Source organism: Tenrec ecaudatus, chromosome 5 (assembly GCF_050624435.1).
Source record: "Tenrec ecaudatus isolate mTenEca1 chromosome 5, mTenEca1.hap1, whole genome shotgun sequence".
Taxonomy (NCBI): Eukaryota; Metazoa; Chordata; class Mammalia; order Afrosoricida; family Tenrecidae; genus Tenrec; species Tenrec ecaudatus.
Window position 1 is genome coordinate 140,714,833 of NC_134534.1, and position 19,075 is coordinate 140,733,907.

General features: G+C 46.6%; 1 protein-coding gene across 2 annotated transcripts in view; it reads left to right on the forward strand.

Annotated features, from left to right (window-relative positions):
- CADPS (calcium dependent secretion activator) overlaps positions 1–19,075 on the forward strand; it is a 534,502-nt gene that overhangs the window by 338,715 nt on the left and 176,712 nt on the right. For both annotated transcript variants that reach the window (XM_075549950.1, XM_075549951.1), the window contains exon 9: positions 7,008–7,074. In XM_075549950.1, the coding sequence (XP_075406065.1) occupies positions 7,008–7,074 (67 nt within the window). The remainder of the gene's footprint in view (positions 1–7,007; positions 7,075–19,075) is intronic.

Sequence of the window (19,075 nt, forward strand, 5' to 3'; positions counted from 1 at the left end):
CTGGTGGAGGACCTGACATGCAGTAGAACTCCGGTAAATTATGTGTCACATGAACGATGAATGATAGGTGGATTCCTGCTTTACAGATAGGGAACAGAAGCTTGAATGGATGAAAAAGACTTCTCTGAGTCAAAGTGCCCTCCCAGCCTGGGGCTAGGCAGCTGTTCCACTGTAATGGAAGAACTTGAAACTGAAATCAAGCCCTTGAACTCATTCACGGAACTACAGCCCACAGGGAGGAGTGGATCACAGTGACTCTGCTTTTCCCTTTATGTTTAAACAAACCTTAAAACCACCCACCACCACTGAGTCAATGCTGACTCACGGTCACCCTATAAGAAGATACAATTTGTGACTCCACCATTCTTAAAGTCCCCTTTCCCCTTCTGTGCTCTTGCTATGCTCTCAACCTCTCCTTCTTTAAAGCCAGCACAGCCTGCCTGCCTTCCCATAAGGAGCCACTCACAGTAGGCGCAGACTCTTGAATCACACTGCCCAGACTGGAATAACTTAATATTTTGTTTAATTTCCATTGTATCTCCCTTGTTGGCTCATTATGTTTAACTGTCAACGAGGTCAAGGTGGGTGATGTTGTTGTGAGGTGCCACTGAGTTGGTTGCAGCTCACAGTGAACCCATGTGCAACCAAACCAAACACCGCCCAGCCCTCCACTGTTGTCATGCTGGAACTGATTGTTGTAGCCACTCCATCAATTCATCTCATCAAGTATCTGCCCCTTTTTCTGCTGATCCTATATCTTACCAAGCCTAATGTCCTTTTTCAGGTACCTTTCTCTCCTGATAACCTGTCTAAAGTATAAGAGAGGAAGTCTCACCATCCCTGTTTCCAAGGAGCATTCTGGCTTCCCTTCCTCCCAAGACAGATTTGCTTGTTCTTCTGGCAATCCGTGGTTCATTCCATATTCTTGGCCGGCACCGTAATTTGAATTTGTCAGTTCTTGCCTGTCTTCCGTATTCATTGTCCAGCTTTCACGTACATTTGAGGTCATTGAAAATACTGTGTCCGAGGTCAGACTAACCTTTGTCCTCAAAGTACCATCTTTGCTCTTTAATACTTTAAAGAGGTCTTGTGTTGCAGATTTGCCCAATAGTTTATGTCCTTTGACTTATTGAATGTTGTTTCCATGAGCATTGATTATGGATCTAAGTAAAGTGAAATCTCTGACAATTTCAACCTGTTCTCCATGTATCATGATGTTAGCTGTTGATCCAGTTGTGAGGATTTTGCTTTTCTTTACACTGAGTTGCAATCCATGCTGCAGGCTGCAATCTTTGTTGTTCATCAGCAATTACCGCCAGTCCTCTTCACTTTCAGCAAGGCACGCCATGTCATCTGCACATTGCAGGCTGTCAGGGAACCTTCCTCCAGTTGACATCCATTGCATGGAGTTGACAGCCATTGGGTGAGGATGTTGATCCCCTCCAGTCAGTTCCGACTTACCGCGACCCAATGAACAACAGAACAAAACACTACCCCAGACTGGGTAGTGCCATCCTCGCAAAAGTTAGGTGATAGTGTGGTTCAAACCTTGTGGATCCTTAAGAATTTTCTACTAATTCTGGAGAGAGAAGTATTGGAGTTTCTGAGTCCAATTACTGATTTCTTTGTTTCTCCTTAAGTGTAGTCGGTTTTTGCTTCACCTGTTTCAAAGCTCTCGTATCAGATAGGAAGTCCTGTTAAAACAGAGGAGGGCGGCGGAGACAAGGTCTTCCGTCACTCAACATTTGTTTGGATTCCTGGGAACTTAAGTTCAGCCCAACTACAACTGCCTCTTCTCTCTGCTGTCATTTCTAGTTCACATTGGCCTCTCGGGTAATGAAAATGCCCCCGCAAGTGACAGGGATACCATTGACTCACTAGCAGGGAGGGGTTCTGTGAAATGCTACAAATGAAGATACATTTGGAGTCATGCTGTAAAGTATGATCTAGAGCTCCCAAACTGGGCACATGCACCTCTTTTTGTAAGAGGGCTTCAGATGTGGGTGGAGAAATTCCATGAACTTTTCATTCCATTTTTCCACAAACTTTTTGAAGCTTCCTCTTATTTTCCCAAAATATGTTCCTGAAAACGAAAGGAATATTCAGGGATTAACCCTTTGCAAGACTGAGTTTTACATACTCTTTAGGCTAAACCAAACCCACTGCTATTGAGTCAATGCCAACTCAAAGCAGCCCTGTAGGAAAGACAGAATAGAGCTGCTTCTGTGGATTTCTGAGACTGTGACCTTTTACAGAAACAGAATGTCTCCTCTTTCTCATATAGAACAACTGGTGGTTTTGAACTTCTGACCTGAGGTTAACAGCCCACTGTGTAACCCACAGCACCACCGGGACTCCTCCTCTTTAGGTGTGGACTACTGTTTTAAATACTATCACTAAACCAGACAAGTGGTTTTCAAGACAGTTCTGACTTGTATTGACCCCACACATAGACAGTAGAACTTTCATTGACTGCAATCTTTTAAAAGTCAATTGCCAAGTCTTTCTTCTGAGGTACCTCTATGTGGATTTGAACTCCTAGCCTTTGGGGTAACAGCCAACCGCTTAACTGTGATACCCAGAGACTTTATTACTACTACAAATATTGTTGGGTGTCTTCAAACTGACTTTCGCTCACACTGTCCCTCTGTGTTACAGTATGGAACTGCCCCATAGCACCGCCTAGGCTGTGGCCTTTAGCAAAGCAGAATGCCAGGAGCCCTGCAGGACCTAACATTTACTGAGCACTCACTGCCTGCTATTGACCGCGTGCCCTAACCCTGATGTACGTCTTGACCATAATCAAGTGAAACGGATGTTGTACTCTCTCCCATTTTATACCTGGTGAAACTGAGGCACAGGACAACTAAGCCACTGGACAGTTCACGTCAGCGCCAACATTCCCATCTAGACATTCCTACCCAGATCTGAGATCAAAGCTGCTCAGCTCAGCACACGAGACTGCTGCTGTCAAAACCAAATTCATTGCCTTCCAGTCTACGCCGGCTCACGGCGACTCTATAGGACAAGGTAATGCTGTCCCTGTCTCGCACAGAGCGGCTGGTGGTTTCAAACTGCTGACCTTTCACATCGTGGCCCAACACATAGCCATTATGCCACCGGGGCTGCTGACTGCCCCTCTCTATATGGCTAAATCCAGCCTACCCTGTATTGGCTTCCTGTTGCAAAAGTTGCCTAGAGCTTGCTCGGTCGCAGGGTGGGGAGCTGGCCGAGGAGAGCCACCTGCGTGTCTACACAAGCAGAGCTGCCATCTGCTGCAGGTGCCTCGCCTTCTGCTTCATGAGCGCGTTTCTGTCGAGCGAAATACAGAACCGGAGCCGCCTAGATAGAGACAGTGCCATGCAGCCCTCCGTTTGTCTCGGTTTTGGCACCTTCTGGTATGTGCCAACTTAGCAATAAATTCCAAGGAAAGCCTCAGAGGGAAAGCCCCTCCGTCACACCAACCACTGATACTTCCCCAGGAGGGAGTCTGGTCCCACTTGGCTCCTCCTGCCCTCTCTGTGCAGCCCGGGGGGCAGCCCATGTCCTCATCTCGGGTGAGAAACCAATGTGGAGGAGGAGGGAGAAGGAGGAGTAGGACACAAGGGAGGGGATGCTCCCAAATCAGACTCCTCACTCATCAGCTGTGCCAACCGGGCAAAGTTGCTTAGCCTTTCTGAACTTCAAGCCTGAACAAGTGCTTAGGGATAGCAGCTGCTCCGAGGTCTAGACCGGGTGCTGTGCGCTGTTTAAGCGGCTTAGATGTCATTAGCTGAATCCTCAGAGCCGTCCTGGGGAGAGGTGTCCTTAGGATCAGCCCCACTGGACAATGAGAAACCCAGGTAGAGTTCGGAACATGTGCCCTGGTGGCATGTGCACCGAGGCAGCATGGTTCCAGCCACAAACACCCGCTTCTGCTTGCCCGGCGCACCCAACAGCTGGCTGCACTGAGGCTGTGCACGACAGTCTGCCCCCACAGGGGACTAGGACACGTTCCCTAAAGAGGAGTTAGGATGATGATGATGATGATGATGATGATGATGATGATGATGATGAAAGAAAGGTGATGATTCTCTAGCAGTTTCATTCTGTGGATTCCTATCAACTCCTTTTTTTCTACTTTTAATCTCATAAATACAAAAACAAGGACACCGATGTGCCTGTTAGTTGCAGTCCACGTGAGTGCAAGCAATGGGGACAGACCATTTCTTTTTTCTTTTAGCTGCCAGATGAAATTCCAAAAAAGTGTGAGACTGCTACAGCCTTGCCAGTCAGTGCTAAAATTACAAAATTGTTCACCCACTGTCTACGTTTGATCTCTTATTTCCTCTATTTCCCTTGGGACATATGCCCAAGAAGACTTATTTGTAGTCACCCATTTCTTACTCTCTAATAATCCTCATGTGCTTTGCTAGGCACACAGGGCTGGTTGGTAATAACGGCTAGCATTCGTTGTCCATCTACATTCGGCACATGCCCCGCGTTCATACTTCACATGATCCCCTTCATGCTTCACAAATCTGTGAGAGAGGACCCATCCTTGCTCCCATCTCACAGAGATCTAAGAAGCGAAGCAATCACTTGCTCAACATCACAGAGGAACCGGCGGAGCTGGGACAGAAAGGCTATGTCCTTAAACATCATGTACCAAGAAGCTCCTCTCTCCTAACTCTAGCCGGGCTTCGGGCTCTTGTCCATTTCTCCATGAATACATTCACTTTACCATTATTCTTTCAAGAAGGGTAAGTGCACTATCCAGGCCAGATAGGTGGTCCACAAAGCAGCAGAGCTAACTATGTTGGCCTATGAACTTAGCAACCATTTCTACGGCCTCAGACTGGTCTGGCCACCATCATCTCTTGCCTGTGCCAACCTTCCCCCGATTCTCACTGACTTCACCGCCCCTTCCATCTTTAGTGTAATCTGCACCCAGAAGCCAATATATCCGATCATACTAAAATAGAAATATAACACGGCCACTCCCCTGCATAAAACCATCCCATAGCTCCCAACCCAAGAGTAAATTGATGATCTGATTGACCCATTTACCAGATGGTATTGGCTGCTGAGTGAGAGCAGTGAGCTCCAGACACTGGGCTTAAGGCTTTCCAAAGTGTATTCTTTTAATGATGTCAAACCACAAACCAAACCGGCTGCCAGTGAGTCAGTGCCATCTCATGGTGTCCCAGAGTACCGCAGAGTAAACTACTTTCTCAGAAGAAGATCCTCAGGTCTTTCTGTCAAGGCATTTGGATGGACTCAAGCTATTAACCTTTTTGAATCGATGACTGTGTCATTGTGTTACCCGGAGATGCCCACGGATGCTGCAAGATCATTTTAGTTATGTTTAAACAAGCATGGATTCATTTCAAAGTTACATGCATATATATTCTAGGGCAGCGGTTCTCAGCCTGTGGGTTGCAACCCCTTTGGGGGTCAAACGACCCTTTCACAGGGGTCACCTGATTCATAACAGTCGCAAAATTGCAGTGATGAAGTAGCAACGAAAATAGTTTTCTGGTTGGGGGGGTCACCACAACACGAGGAACTGTATGGAAGGGTTGCAGCATGAGGAAGGTTGAGAACCAGTCTTCTAGTGTCTTTACAGCCTATCGTATAACACTCCTTTTGAAGTAAATGTATGCATGTAAGTTAGTCAACTTGAAGATAGAGGTTAAATCATGAACATGGAAGGCCAATGGTCAGGGTCTGGGTCTGGGTCCCTCTTCTGTGGACAGGGGGATACCCATCGAAGGAGTTTCCATGGGGAAAAGACCTTGCAGGGTGATGTCATGATGCGACTTTCATTTGTTAGGGTCCATCTTGTGACCAGGAGGAGAATGACAATCATTCTTGTGTCCCTGGCGCTCCTGAGCAAGCTCCTCTATAGCTGTGTGTGGATGCAGAAATGCAGTGTGGGGCTGGAATCGTGGACTTGAGAGTTGGAAAGACTGAGCAGATTGAAGAACTTTCCTGAGTGTAATACAAACTCACCTGGTGCGTGAAGAATGAGGACGAGAAAAAAAGGACCCAGGATGACAACTGGGTTTTCTGGCTTGCGGCCAGAGTAAATTGTTGCCAGCCACACTCAATACTGATTATCGACTGTCTTTTATGAGGACCGGAGCTCTCGTGGTTCCATGTTAGTCTGCTAACCCTCAGGTCAGCAGTTGCAAACCATCAGCTGCTCCTGGAGAGAAAGATGGCGCTTTCTACACCCATAAAACACGACAGTCTCAGAGACCCACAAGGACAGTTCTTTCCTGTCCTATATGGTCACTATGAGTTGAAATTGACTTGATGGCAATGAGTTGCGGGGGGGGGGGCTCCTTGGGGGGAGGGCGGTTGAGAGCTCTCCTGCTCTTGGTCCAACTGAGCCTGAACCACGGGCCTAAATCAATACCAGTTCTACATCTAACAACCCACAAGGCAGAGCTCCTGAGTGAATTAATAATACTGCTCTTACTTGAAGCTGTGCCTCTTTCTTAGTCCTTCTTTTTCTTCCCTTTTCATTTTCTAAGCATTTCTGCACCCTCCAGAGAGGCAGATTCCCAAGAGCAGGAAAGCAGTTAGGAAACAAGGGGTGGGCAGAGCCTCCTCCTTGTCTGCATTCGCCAGAACGATGGCCAAAAAGCCCTTGAGGGGCTCTCCGAATGTGACCCGATAGATAAGAGGCAGACAAAAACACATTTTTGCTCTCTTTCGTGCACTTTTGGGGAGCTTTCCCTACCTAAGAGGCGTTTAGCACAGAGGAAATTGATTACCAGTGTGGTATTTCCCAAGGGACTTTCTGAAATCAGTCAAGGAAACTCAATCAACTTTGATGAGGGGCCACAATCTCTTCTGCAGGTTGCAGTGAACCATGCCTGCTGTTACTGCTCCGAGATTGACTTTCAGTTCAAGCCGTTGACACGCCTTCGATTCTGGGGACGAAGCTCCTGCTAAAGGCATGGGACGGCGCACTTGCTCAGCACTAATGCAGCCCCACTCTTTTTCCTTCCCCTTAGGTATTTGTGGGCCATCGGTAAGAATGTCTGGAAGAGATGGAAGAAAAGGTTTTTTGTATTGGTGCAGGTAACTCTTCAACTCTACTATAAGCATTATGATTCATCATCTTAAAGCTTTGAGAGGATTAATTCATGTTTTTAATTAAGGTGTGGACATAGCCCTTAAGAAGTACCCAAAACTTAGCCTTTAGCTCATAGTTTTACGGACACAAAATGCAAATCCACGCAACCGCCACTCAACGCATGCTGTAGACCACTTCCCGGAAGGCCCCCTTGTGCTCCGTCTCCTTTTGTTAACGCTATATTAAAATGTGAAATTTAACGCATGTCCATTTGTTCTTCAGCGTAGCAATACAGAAGCATGTAACTGCCTTTGACAGCCTGGAACATACCTTGTCAGGCAGCTACACTTTTTCATTTGTTTGTTGTTTTTTTAACTGCAGTTCTTCAATCTCCTCGTGCCCTCATTGTTGTACAACAGGCTTTTTTGGGGGGTGGAGGGGGCACAATTTATTATAGAAATTCTTGCACACTTGTACACGCATCTCTGGTTCTGATGTCTGTAGAATGTTCCTGTTTGTTCAGCCTTCTGGACTTCCCTAGCTTGGGATGCTATTAACAGTGTCGTAAGGAGCATCTGTGCTTAGACAGGTACAGGTGCAGATGCAGACCCTGATATCCATACACACTGTTGTTGGTGTTAGTTGACACTGAGTCAGCTCCCACTCATGGCAGCCCTGTGTATAGACTAGAACAACTCCAGGGAGTCCCGAAGCAAGCAGGTTGCCAGGCCTGTCTTCCAAGTTACCTCCGGGTTGGTGTGATCCACCAACCTGTCAGCTAGTGGTTGAGCACTTAGTTGTTGATGTCGCTTGGGGACTCCAGTGACACCTCAGTAACATATTCATTATATCCTTGCTTCCTTGAGTTTTCACTAGAAAAAAGTTCCCAGAAATTGCAGTGCATGTCCTCAGAAAGACCTTTTTGTGGAGTTGAGTATTTTTATTTGTTTGTTTTTGCATTGAGATTTCTCAGATTACAAAGGAATTTGCCATGGTGGTCTATTAATTTGCAGCCTTAACCAGAGCATCTAAACCACTTGCAAAAATAGTTGCAAAAACTATTTTTTTAATTCTATTTGAAAAATTGTCATGGATGTTGTGCTCTGAAAGAGGTCCCAAGTGGATCAACGTGTAATTTAGTGACTAAAGGTGCTCGTTGAGTTGGCATGTTGACTGGGAACACTGGCTTGAACTTAGACTGCTACCAGTTCCAAAACCTCCTGAAAGCAAGCCACCCTCACTTCCCAATGACCTTAAAGGTTTCACCAATCCTGAACTCCTAAGACCTCCTCCTACACATACACGCGGGTCTCTGATGTGCCTCTAGGTCAGTGGTTCTCAACCTGCCTCATGCTGTGACCCTGTAATACATTTCTCATGTTGTGGTGACCCCAACCATAAAATTAAATTCGTAACTGTAATTTTGCTACTGTTATGAATCGGGTGACCCCCGTGAAAGGGTTGTTCAACCCCCCAAAGTGGTCGCGACCCACAGGTTGAGAACCACTGCACTAAGGCTGTAAGCAAGAGATAGTCTTTGCTGTTGTGTCACGATGGGGTAGCACAACACTTAAAAATACGCAGCCAGAAGGAAAAACTTTGGAATGCCGCCCCCACTAAGTACAATAGCTCAGTAGGAAGACATTTCACCCTGAGGTACCTCTCCTGGAGCTGCCAAATGACCAGGGTTTACTGAGTACTTACCTGCTGTGAGATACACTGTCAAGAAGGAGAGAGGAGCTCTTGAGGCCTGGCCTCTCATTTCCAGAAGGGAATGCTGTTAAAGGAAAGTGCCAGGCTCGGCAAACTTGGGCTAAAGGAGCATGAACGCGTGGGAAGCACTGGTGGAAGATGGCACAATCTATGTAAAAGCGGAATGGCCACCCGTGAGGCCCGGACCCTCGATCCAAGTAGTAACCTTGGCCAGCATCTTTGGTTTTATCACAGGACAAAATCAACTCTGACCATTTTCTAGCCTGGTGTCAGTGCACCCAAGTAGCAATATGCAGAGGACGAAAACTGGATTAGTGCAGCTTCGGTCATGCACCCAACTTTTAGTGGGGGCAGGGGCCAGGGGATGGCACTTTAACTGACAGTCTCGCTGAGCTGTTTCCGATGCAAATCTTGGAATGCTCTTGCAGAAAGGGGATTAGATAATGGGCAGACGAAAACAACTGCTGGCTACACTAAAGACAGTACAAAATAAAGGGAGAGACAGGATACACTGAGAGAGGTAGGACTGATCTATGGCCAGTTCTCCCCCATTGAGTGCCTCTCCTCGCACTTAGCAGAGCATCCTTTCCCAGAATCACATATGAGCATCCTGGGCCTCCCGGAAACACCGGGTGCATCATGTGTACCTTTCCCTTTTTCTCCTGCCACCACCACCATCACATGCACATGCACAGTGCACACGCGTGCACACACACACGCACACCCCCTAGCCCAGGATCCGGCGCAGACATTGAGGGCAGGGCATGTGAAGAGCGAGCCAGGCCGCACCCCTAAGGGTTATGGGAAAGGAGACACTGAGTGTCCTAGAGACCACCCTGCAGAAGAAGCCAGGCAGGGGGCTTTGCTGACACTGTGGAGGCCCCTCGCACACTCAGATATGTTTTTCCCTGGCCACTTGAGTCTTCTGAGAATTTTCTAAATCACCAAGTACTTGGGAGTAGTTGGCCTCCTGTGGATGGGATTTTACATGGGGATGGTATCAGAGTCTTCGGGAAATACCCACGAAATGCTATCTGTACGTTGTTGGAAGTGACAAGGAGACCAGGAGATTTCTAGGCACTGCCACTGGAAAGCATGTGATGTAGGATCTTCGCATGGAGTCTTCTACCAAAAGAAGTTGAGAATCGCACATAGCCAAAAACAACAGCCCTGTGCTTACTCCTAGGATGCTCTGGGTGGCGAAACGCCTAAGCCTTCGGCTACTAACTGAAAGGTTGGTGGTTCGAGTCCTCCCAGAGGCTCTCAAGAGGAAAGGCCTGGTGATCTACATCAGAAACATCAGCACCATTGGAAAACCACATGGCGCCCAGTTCTGCTCCAACACACACAAGACCCCGCTCAGCAACCACTGGCTTTTGTTCTTGTTTGTTTTAGGGGTGTGTGTGTGTGTGTGTGTGTGTGTGTGTTCACTTTTGAAAACCCCTAAAAGGGAATAAGCCCATCCAAAGCTCTGTGTCTTTCTTTGAAAGATGCAGGCGAAGATTTGCAGGATTTCCTGAGATTTTCCAGCAGTCAGCTTCTGTGTGCACAGGCTTGTCATGACCACTTAGGAGCCATTGATGAAATCTTCCGTGTCAACCGACATCAGATTCTTCCCATAACACCTCCCCTGGCCTGCAGCCCCATGATCACAAAGGTCACCAGCAGCCAAGAGGAGAGTCCAGGTCTTCGCTTCCGTTCTTGTCAACTCAATGCCTAAAAGCACTTCTGGAGGCCGACATGGAAAGTACTGGGGTAGTCATGATCCTTCCCATGTATTCCGCACTGTGCAAGTTGTGACACTGAGAGGCATTTTATCAAAACAATAAAGAAACCCTCACCCCTTCGGAAACCATGCTGATGTCAACATAGGGGAGCAGGTCAAGGCCGCCAGCGCTGACTCCAGCCAGGAAGCAGAAAGCCCTCTGTGTGTCCACAGATGAGGAGAATGGCCCACTCGGTGCCAGCTGGTGCCCAACAGCTTCCGTGGAGCGTGCAGGGGAGACTCTGTTTCCTTTTGGCCACCAGCCCCTTGCTCTAACTCTCAGAATGCCCAAGTGAAAACCGGGGAACCACAGCTCTGGAGTGGATGGAGGAAGAGAGGGACAGAGAGCAGGCTTCCTGAAGCCTGCCCTGACCCTCAGGCAGCCTCCGAGGGACTTCTGTGGAGGACAGACTGAAGACCGCCAAGTAGAAAGTATATCAAAGCATTCCCTCCCATCTGAACATTAGGTATGTTGTGGAGTGTATTTTACAGAGAGGGTTGACAACACGTACATTCTGGCACAATTACAAATCCCACGAAATTCAATCCAGGGAAATTTGTTTGAAAAGGCTAAGAGGGAAGGAACATATTCAACATTAGTGCCCCTGCCCAATTCCATTCCATTCAGTTTTCTTTCTTTCAAACACACACACACACACACACACACACACACGAACTCACTCTCACGTATACAGAGACTCCACGTGTTTGTCTGTAATGCAGAACTATTAAAATTCTCCCATTTCAAAGGTTTCCTTTGAGTGCCATGGCTCTGGGGAACTGACTGATAGACTGCAGATAGACTTCCTACTAGCCGGGGACAAAGGACATCCTCAGAGGGAGGCTGCACCAATGCCTCAATGCCCATTTTTCAGGATAAGGACTAAGACTGTCAGGCACATGGCGGAGCCTGCCTCGCCGACTGTGCAGGGAATGAAACCATTGTAGGGTGTTTGGGCACCAGACACTTAAGAGTCCCCACCTATTGAGGCAGTGTTCTCAAAGAGCGGGTCTAAGCACCTGCAGGAAGTTGAAAATGTAGATCCCAAACCCCATCCAGAAGATTCTCATGTAGCAGGTCTGGGATCAGGCCCTGGGATCTGTATTGTTTACCAGGCAAATGGCATATGACAAAGCCTCTGCAGACGGGTTCCTGAATGTGAGGCACGGGGCCTAGCCCAAGTATTCAGGGGAAAGTATTTAGCAGAAATGAATCTACAGCACTCATGTTGCGAAACTGCTGAGTGAACTCATCTTAAAAGCCAGGGGTCATGATAAAGACAGAGCGCACTAATTAGTACTGTCATTAAGCCTGATGGCACCGGTGCGAGCGATACAGGTGCTGGTTGCATAGAGTCCCGCCCGACCGGCACTTACACAATGAGTGGAAGAGGAGAGGAAGGGGAACGGGCTGACTCTGCACTCGCCACTGGCCAGCAGTCTCATCTCTCCCTTTCTCCTTCAAAATGTGTTTCTTCTATGACCAGGAGATTCATGATGAAAATCAGTTCCTGATTCGTTTTTAGCAAATATATTCCTGGGGAATTTAGACCCCATTCAGCACTGCATGAGCTGTAATGTTCAGTGATTCTTCTAAAGTACTAATAACCCCCTAGATTTATACAGTTACTTAAGAGTTCACAACATGTTCAACTTCTACCCAGCCACTTCACGGCAGAGTGTGGACAAATTTTATCCCCATTTTAGACACTGAGATTCAGGAGCTGAAGTGATGCAGTCAAGGTCACAGAGTCATGGAACGTGAACATGGGTCTTCTGGCTCCAGGCACTTCCTGCCTCCAGCCCTCGCACTTAGATGAGATGTGCGTGTGGACATGGTTCTAGAAGCCATTGACATCGTGGGTGAACACTGGGCTCAAACACAATGAGTGTGAGGGTGTCACATGACTGGGATGTTTTCTTCTGTTGTGCATGGGGTCCCCACGGATCAGAGCCGACTCAAGGACAACTGACAACAATAAATCATAGGTGGCGCCTAAATCCACAGCCTGTAATCCCTACAGAGGATATGATGATGAGAACCTCATGACTGACCCAGCATTCAGAAAGTCATTAAATCTGAATGAGATAAAATATTGTCAGATAATATAAAATGCTTTGTAGTATATCAGTAGCCACCCAGTTACAATATTAAAACAAATTAACCACAGAAATGAATTGTAATAAATGTAAGCAGCTGAGTCCTTGATTTTAAATTATTAACTAACTAATTGGTCATCTCGTGTGGGTAGACTGAGTGCTCAACAATGTCTCCAAGACTCAGTCTTTTTCATTTATAATTTCTTAGTTGTGTTTTCCCCTGAGGTGTCTCCAGCCTCGGGCAGACTTTCTACGTGGTGGGCATTAGACCAAAGCGTGGGGGCTCCAGGGATGAGATGCTTCTCTGTCCAGTAGTTCTACTGGAGGCCCTGGGTGAACAGTCATTGGCCTCATGCTGTCATGGGCCTATCCCTACACCAATTACTGCAGCCAAGGGATTCAACCGGTTGTCCAGGCCCAGTTCACATGCCCCACGCACCCCACTTCCAGTGAGAGGTAGAGTTAGCCCCACACAAACCAAATGCGCTGAAAGTGGAAAGACAGTAGTTTCCCAAAGAAAATCAAGATTCATTTCCAGAAGAAAAGGAAGGCTCTTCATGCACAGACGTTTCCCACAGATGTTATCATCATTCTTATCTACAAATAATAAGACTGAGTTCCAAAAGAGTGTTGATCGAGTGGCCCAAAGTCAGACAGCTACAAGCAGAACCATACCCAGGTTTATATAGCTGTACAGCGTGTTCTCGCTGCACTACACCAAACAGCCTTCATACCAACGTCAGTCAGAAATCTTGGGCTTATCGTTTTCAAAAGGCTGTGGATGACGGTGAAAGCCCACAGTCTATTACAGAGCCCCGGAATGGTCTCCATGGGATTCCGTAGGTCCATCCATCAAGGATATCAATAGCCTTGCCCCGAGACAGAGTGCAGGGGAATGTGGATCACTGCAGTATAGTTAGGGGAAATTTAACAGTTTATCTTTTGTTTTTCCTTTTAACCCATATTCAACTTGTTCTAGTTTTTAATATGTTCGACTACCATGTGGACTAAGGTTATTTTGTGTTTTATTCTGTTGTTATAGTAGCTGTTTTTTGTTTTTGTGTCTGTTTTTATTTGATTGATTTTCTTTATATGAAACTCAGCACAGGTAAATTTGTAGAGACCGTGACAGCAACTGAATTAATAATTCTTTTAATTTTTTTGTATCTTCTTAGCATTGAATCAAAAAGATTGTGTTTTTACTTAATTTTACTTTTTGTTTTGTTTTTAAACGTATCAAGATTTTACATTTCTAGATGTAAAAACTTTATATAGAAGCATAATCACATGATTTGTAAATTTAAAAAGAGAAATTACTTAATGAATGATAAAAAGTTTCTTAGAGTTATAACAGGCGATTAAAGGGAAATGGGAAGCTAATAATGGCTACAAGAATGAAGAAAAGGTTCTAAAATTGATTGAAGTGATGAATGCACATCTCTCTTTAGTACACTTAGTCATTTAACTTGATACATGAATTATAATCCAATAAAATTGTTAAAATTAAAATTAATATTTTTTAAGATATCTGGGTTTGGACACAATAGTTCTTCATTCCCAAACACATCACGTTAAAGAGGGTGCTTAATCCCCAGAAAATATGTGTTTCACATCCTAAAAACTTTCTCAGTTCTCACATCATAAGTCAGTCATCCAATCCTATGTCATGAAACCTTCCCCAGCCTCCTGAAATAGACTGAATCACCAAGTCTTTAAAGTACCTAACACCTCTTTTTAAAACCTATCAATGTTAACAGTAACACATTTTTGAGATAGTTTGATTAATGTTTGTCTTCCCATTAGACAAGTGGGCAAAAACCACGTCTGCTTTTGTGCAGCTTAAGTATTTGTGGAATAAGTAATTCAATCAGCCTCTCCATCTACCTTGAGTAAAGAATTCCCTTCTACAATGTATGTATGTGAACTTCAGATTACGGCTAGTAATCAGTGTTCAGTAAGAATAACAACTGATTGTGAGGAGTCATCTGAGGTGCAGAACTACTGGTTCCTCCCTATCTGGGGAAAGAAGAATGAAGAAAGAGAAACAGTTACTCCGAAAGACTAATGGACCACAGGAAGCCTAGCCCCCACGACCCTGCGACCAGAAGACCTAGACAGTGCCCAGCCTTGCTGATTGCTCTGAACGTGATCACACTAGAAGTGGGAGGGAAATGTGGTCAAAACTCTAAAAAATAATATATCTTTTTTTTTTAAGATCACTTGTTCTGGTCTGACAGATTCTGTTTCCATCTGAGAGGCTGTGGCATTTAGGCACACTTCAATCCTGGGGCTGAACTCACCCTTTTGTCTAAAATATTCAGTGAAATGATAGCCCTATAAATGAAAAATATCGCTAGGGAGGTATGCAATCCTTAGAGAAATTGACCTCATGATATCAAAAGAGCAGCATTTGCTCGAGGATGAAGCTCCAAAGACTGGAAGGCAGAGGAAATAAGAAAACATGGCAACTGTAAGTTCAGGGAAGAAATAGAAGTTGCAATCAATGTCATGAATCACAATGCATATGGATTATTGAATGGACAACCATGTGTTCTCTACACGTTCAGCCAAACACAGTAAGTAAAAAAGGAGAATACAGCACAGATCTAAGGCTCGGCCATTCACTAGTCTGAAAACCAGCACCCCTACTCCCCCCAGCCCCCTCCCAAAACTCTCCAGTTAATTTTAACAGAAAATTTTAAATAAAAACAAACAACAACAACAAAAGAATAACAGAGGAGTCATTCTCAAACACCATGGTACACATATGGAAGTGGATATTGATTGATAAAGTGTATTGTTCATCCAATTAATTGAGTCACAGTTGCCCGGTGGGCGTTGGAAAAGCGAGTGTCGGGGACAAGAAAACCCATAACTAGACTCCACTTGCTAGATATAATTGGAACTGAGGGACAGCCTGGGTTTTAATGGATCTAGACACCTACCCACTTTCTATCCATTCAAGTAAAATGTATTGGTGGTGGTGAAGTGCTATCGAGTGAATTCCAACCCATAGCAATCCAGTGGGCACAGTAAAACTGGCCCCCAGGGTTTTCTAGGCTGTAACCTAGGTGATGGGGGTGGGCGGGATGGGGAGGTTGCCAGGTCTTTGTCCCACAGAGCCTTCTGGCATGTTCAAAGCACACGTTTCCAGACAGCCACCCAGCACTCAGCCGCCGTGCCACCAGGGCTCCTTCTATGTTAAAAAAGCCGTTCTTAGCTCCCAATAAAATTATTGTTTTTTTAAAAACAGCAATTCTCAAACTTTAGCATCCACTCAGATTACGAAACTATAGCCTCTAGAGACCCACCCTAGCCTGATATCTGGATTCAGTTGTTCTGACTCAAAGAATTTTCATTTTATAACCCGCTCTCTTAGCGAGCTCATAACGGCCACCATCCACTCTTTGAAAAGTTTATGTCAAGCCTTGTCCTAGTTTAAAGGAGTGGCTTCGGGGGGCCAGGGGGTGGAACTGAAGCATTCTCGCGGTCCCAGCGGTAGTTCATTGTAGGGTTCATGCGCTCCACGAGGGAGACCCAGGTTCGATTCCTGGCCAATGCCCCTAGTGTGTGGCCACTACTCATCTGTCAGTGGAAGTTTGTGTGTTGCTAAGGTCTTGACAAGGTTGGTAAGGAAGGCCTGGTGACCACTGAAGACCAATCAGGCAGTGAAGTCCCTATGGGTCAGATCGATCCCATCTATGGTCAGGAAGCTGCTGGAGGCCCAGGCAGCATTTCAGGCAGTTGTGCTTGGGATCACTGATCCGGAGCCAGCTTGAAGCAGCTGAACAAAGCAACAAGTATTAGAAAAGGCACCGATGGCCCTCAGTCAGTCACCGCCATCACAGATCCTTAAAGACTTTCCCCTTCAAAATCCCAAACATCTGCTCACACTCTCCCATGAGAAGGTGCCTACCTACTGGGTTTCCCAAAGCTATGAAAAGGTTGGTCTCAAAGTGTACTTTCAGATGCCCGTGGCTTCCCTGGGTTTTCTGGGGTTCTCGGCCAGCCTCTGGATCAGGGGGCCAGCTTTCTGACTCCTCACTGGATCCCAGACTGGTCTAGCACGCCATTAGGGTAGTAGTCGTCACGGTTTGTTCAATTCTGTGGAAAGAAGCCTGCATTTCTAAGAAAATCATTGCACTGGGTGAGGTCCTGTGCAGGGTAAACAAACTATGAAAACACTCAGACCTTTGGTAGCCGCAGCCACCAACTCCTGCACCCTTGGGGCACTGTAGAAACCTTGAAGTCCCCACAAAGGGTGCCAGGATTGGAATTATCCCACAAGAAAGCACTTCTGCTCCCCTTTTTAATTTCCTAAAGTAAGTCGCCATAGACAGATTGAAACGCTCCCCATGCACTAACCAGCTCGAGCTGATTTTAGCCGCAGACTTCATCCGTAGAGCCAGAAGAGGGCAGCAACACACAGCGCGCCAAGATGCAAAGGGAGGCGGGGCACCAAAGCTCTAGGAATAGTAGATGCTGGACTCTGGTTACACGCTGCTCCTGCTGGAATATTGTTCTGATCTCAAGTGATTATCAGCAACTCTCTACCTAACCGCATGGACAAATCATCTCCTCTCTGGTGTTGCCAACAAGAGGTGGAAATCACCAAACCACCTGGATCCAGCAACTTCTGTCATCAGTGTAACGTTGGGGCCCCAGGGAATCCAGGGGACCAGTGATGCGTTGTAAACACCCATCATTGTGTTTAGAACCCAATCAATCCAAACCCAGTGCCATCCAATTGATTCTGACTCCTAGTAACCCTACACAGGGTCTGTGAGGCTGTAAATCTTTGATCAGTGCGGATAGCCTCATCGTTCTGCCACCAAGAGCCAGGTGGGTTTGAACTGCTGATCTTGCCGTCAGTAGTCCAACGCTTCCACGGCACCACCAGGGCTCCTTAAGGTGCTTGGAGCAACATGGATAAACTGGATGGGAAAGATATTTCTTTCTTCTATTGCACCAATCAGACTCATTTAGCGAATGCCTGCTATGACAAGGTCCTGTGGTTACAGACTAATCAGAAGGTCAGCGGTTAGAACCCAGCAACAACTCCCCAGGAAAACAATGTGGCAGTTTGCTTCTGTAAAGATTTACAGCCTTGAAATATATGCCAATAAAACTCTTGAAACAAAATATATATTTACCACCTTGGGGACTTGATGAGGCAGTTCTACTCTGCTACAGGGGTCGCTGGGTGTTGCAAATGACTCAACCACAGTGGGGTCTCGATGTTATATGTTGCCGACGGGGATGGAAATACAAGCAAGAAGAAGGACTCCCTAACCCTACTGTCAAAAGGTTTATAATCGAGCGGGCGCATACTCATGGGGCAGGGAGAACTCTCAGCGGCTCTTAGAGTATCGGTGCCCAATGCACGGAGATTGCTTCCATAGTAGCATCGCTCGAGTGTTTGTATGTGTGCGTGGAGTGTTTGTATGCTCAGTGAAGCCTGCAGAACGGTGAACTGCACAACTGTTTGACTACTCATCACTGCGCAGAGGAGAACTCTGAGGCTGAGGGAAGTGACAGCTGATCAAAGCTGGGTGGGGTCCCAGGCCTACCTGACTCCCAAGCTTGACTCTGAGCCTTCCTTCTTAAGACACTGCTATTGGTTCTTCCATTTACTACAAAAACGTCCTCAAGCACATCCCCTTGTGAAAATACTCCTCGTGATGCAGCCATGGTTTCTCTCAGAAATCCACCAAGGCTTTGCAGTGAGCAGGCTCTGGCTCATCAAATACATTCCAAAGAACCCCAGGAAGTAGAGCGATTTCAGTAGGCGCCGACAGAGGGCAGCAGGAGATAAAGTAACCCTGAATCCCCCTTCTGCCATGTCCCTTCATCAGGCCCTGGACTTGTACTGCTGAAGATCCATGCCCTGCTCCCATGGAACAAATTTCTAATCGCCATTTGAAGAGAAAAAAAAATGGCACATCTCACCATGAAAAAGGAAACGAGGAGGTTGACCTTGTGGTTTCATGCACATCTCTTAATAAAGGGAACTATGGCATGGGGGTTGTGGCGCCTCTTTGCCAAGACAGTGACATCCGTGATCACTGAAGATGGCTATGTGCTCTGAGCCTGAAGCGGGGAGGGTGCTTGATCTCTCACGGACCCCACACTTGGCCAGCCGGATGTAGAGATGTGAAGCACACGCTATGTGCCAGAGAGGTCCTGAGGGAGGGACACCTGCAGGGCGAGCACCGCCCAGCCCAGGCAGTGGTGCCACATGCCAGGCAGCAGGTACCTCCACACCGTGAGCATTGCCACTTAGGAGACCGGGGCAGTGGTCATGAGGATGGCGCTATGTGACTGCACCGAGGACGCAAGCTCATTGCTTGACAGGGTGTCACTCCTGCCCTTGACTAAGAGGAAGGAAGGAACGACTTGCCCGGGCAACCAAAAGCATGCTTTCAGCA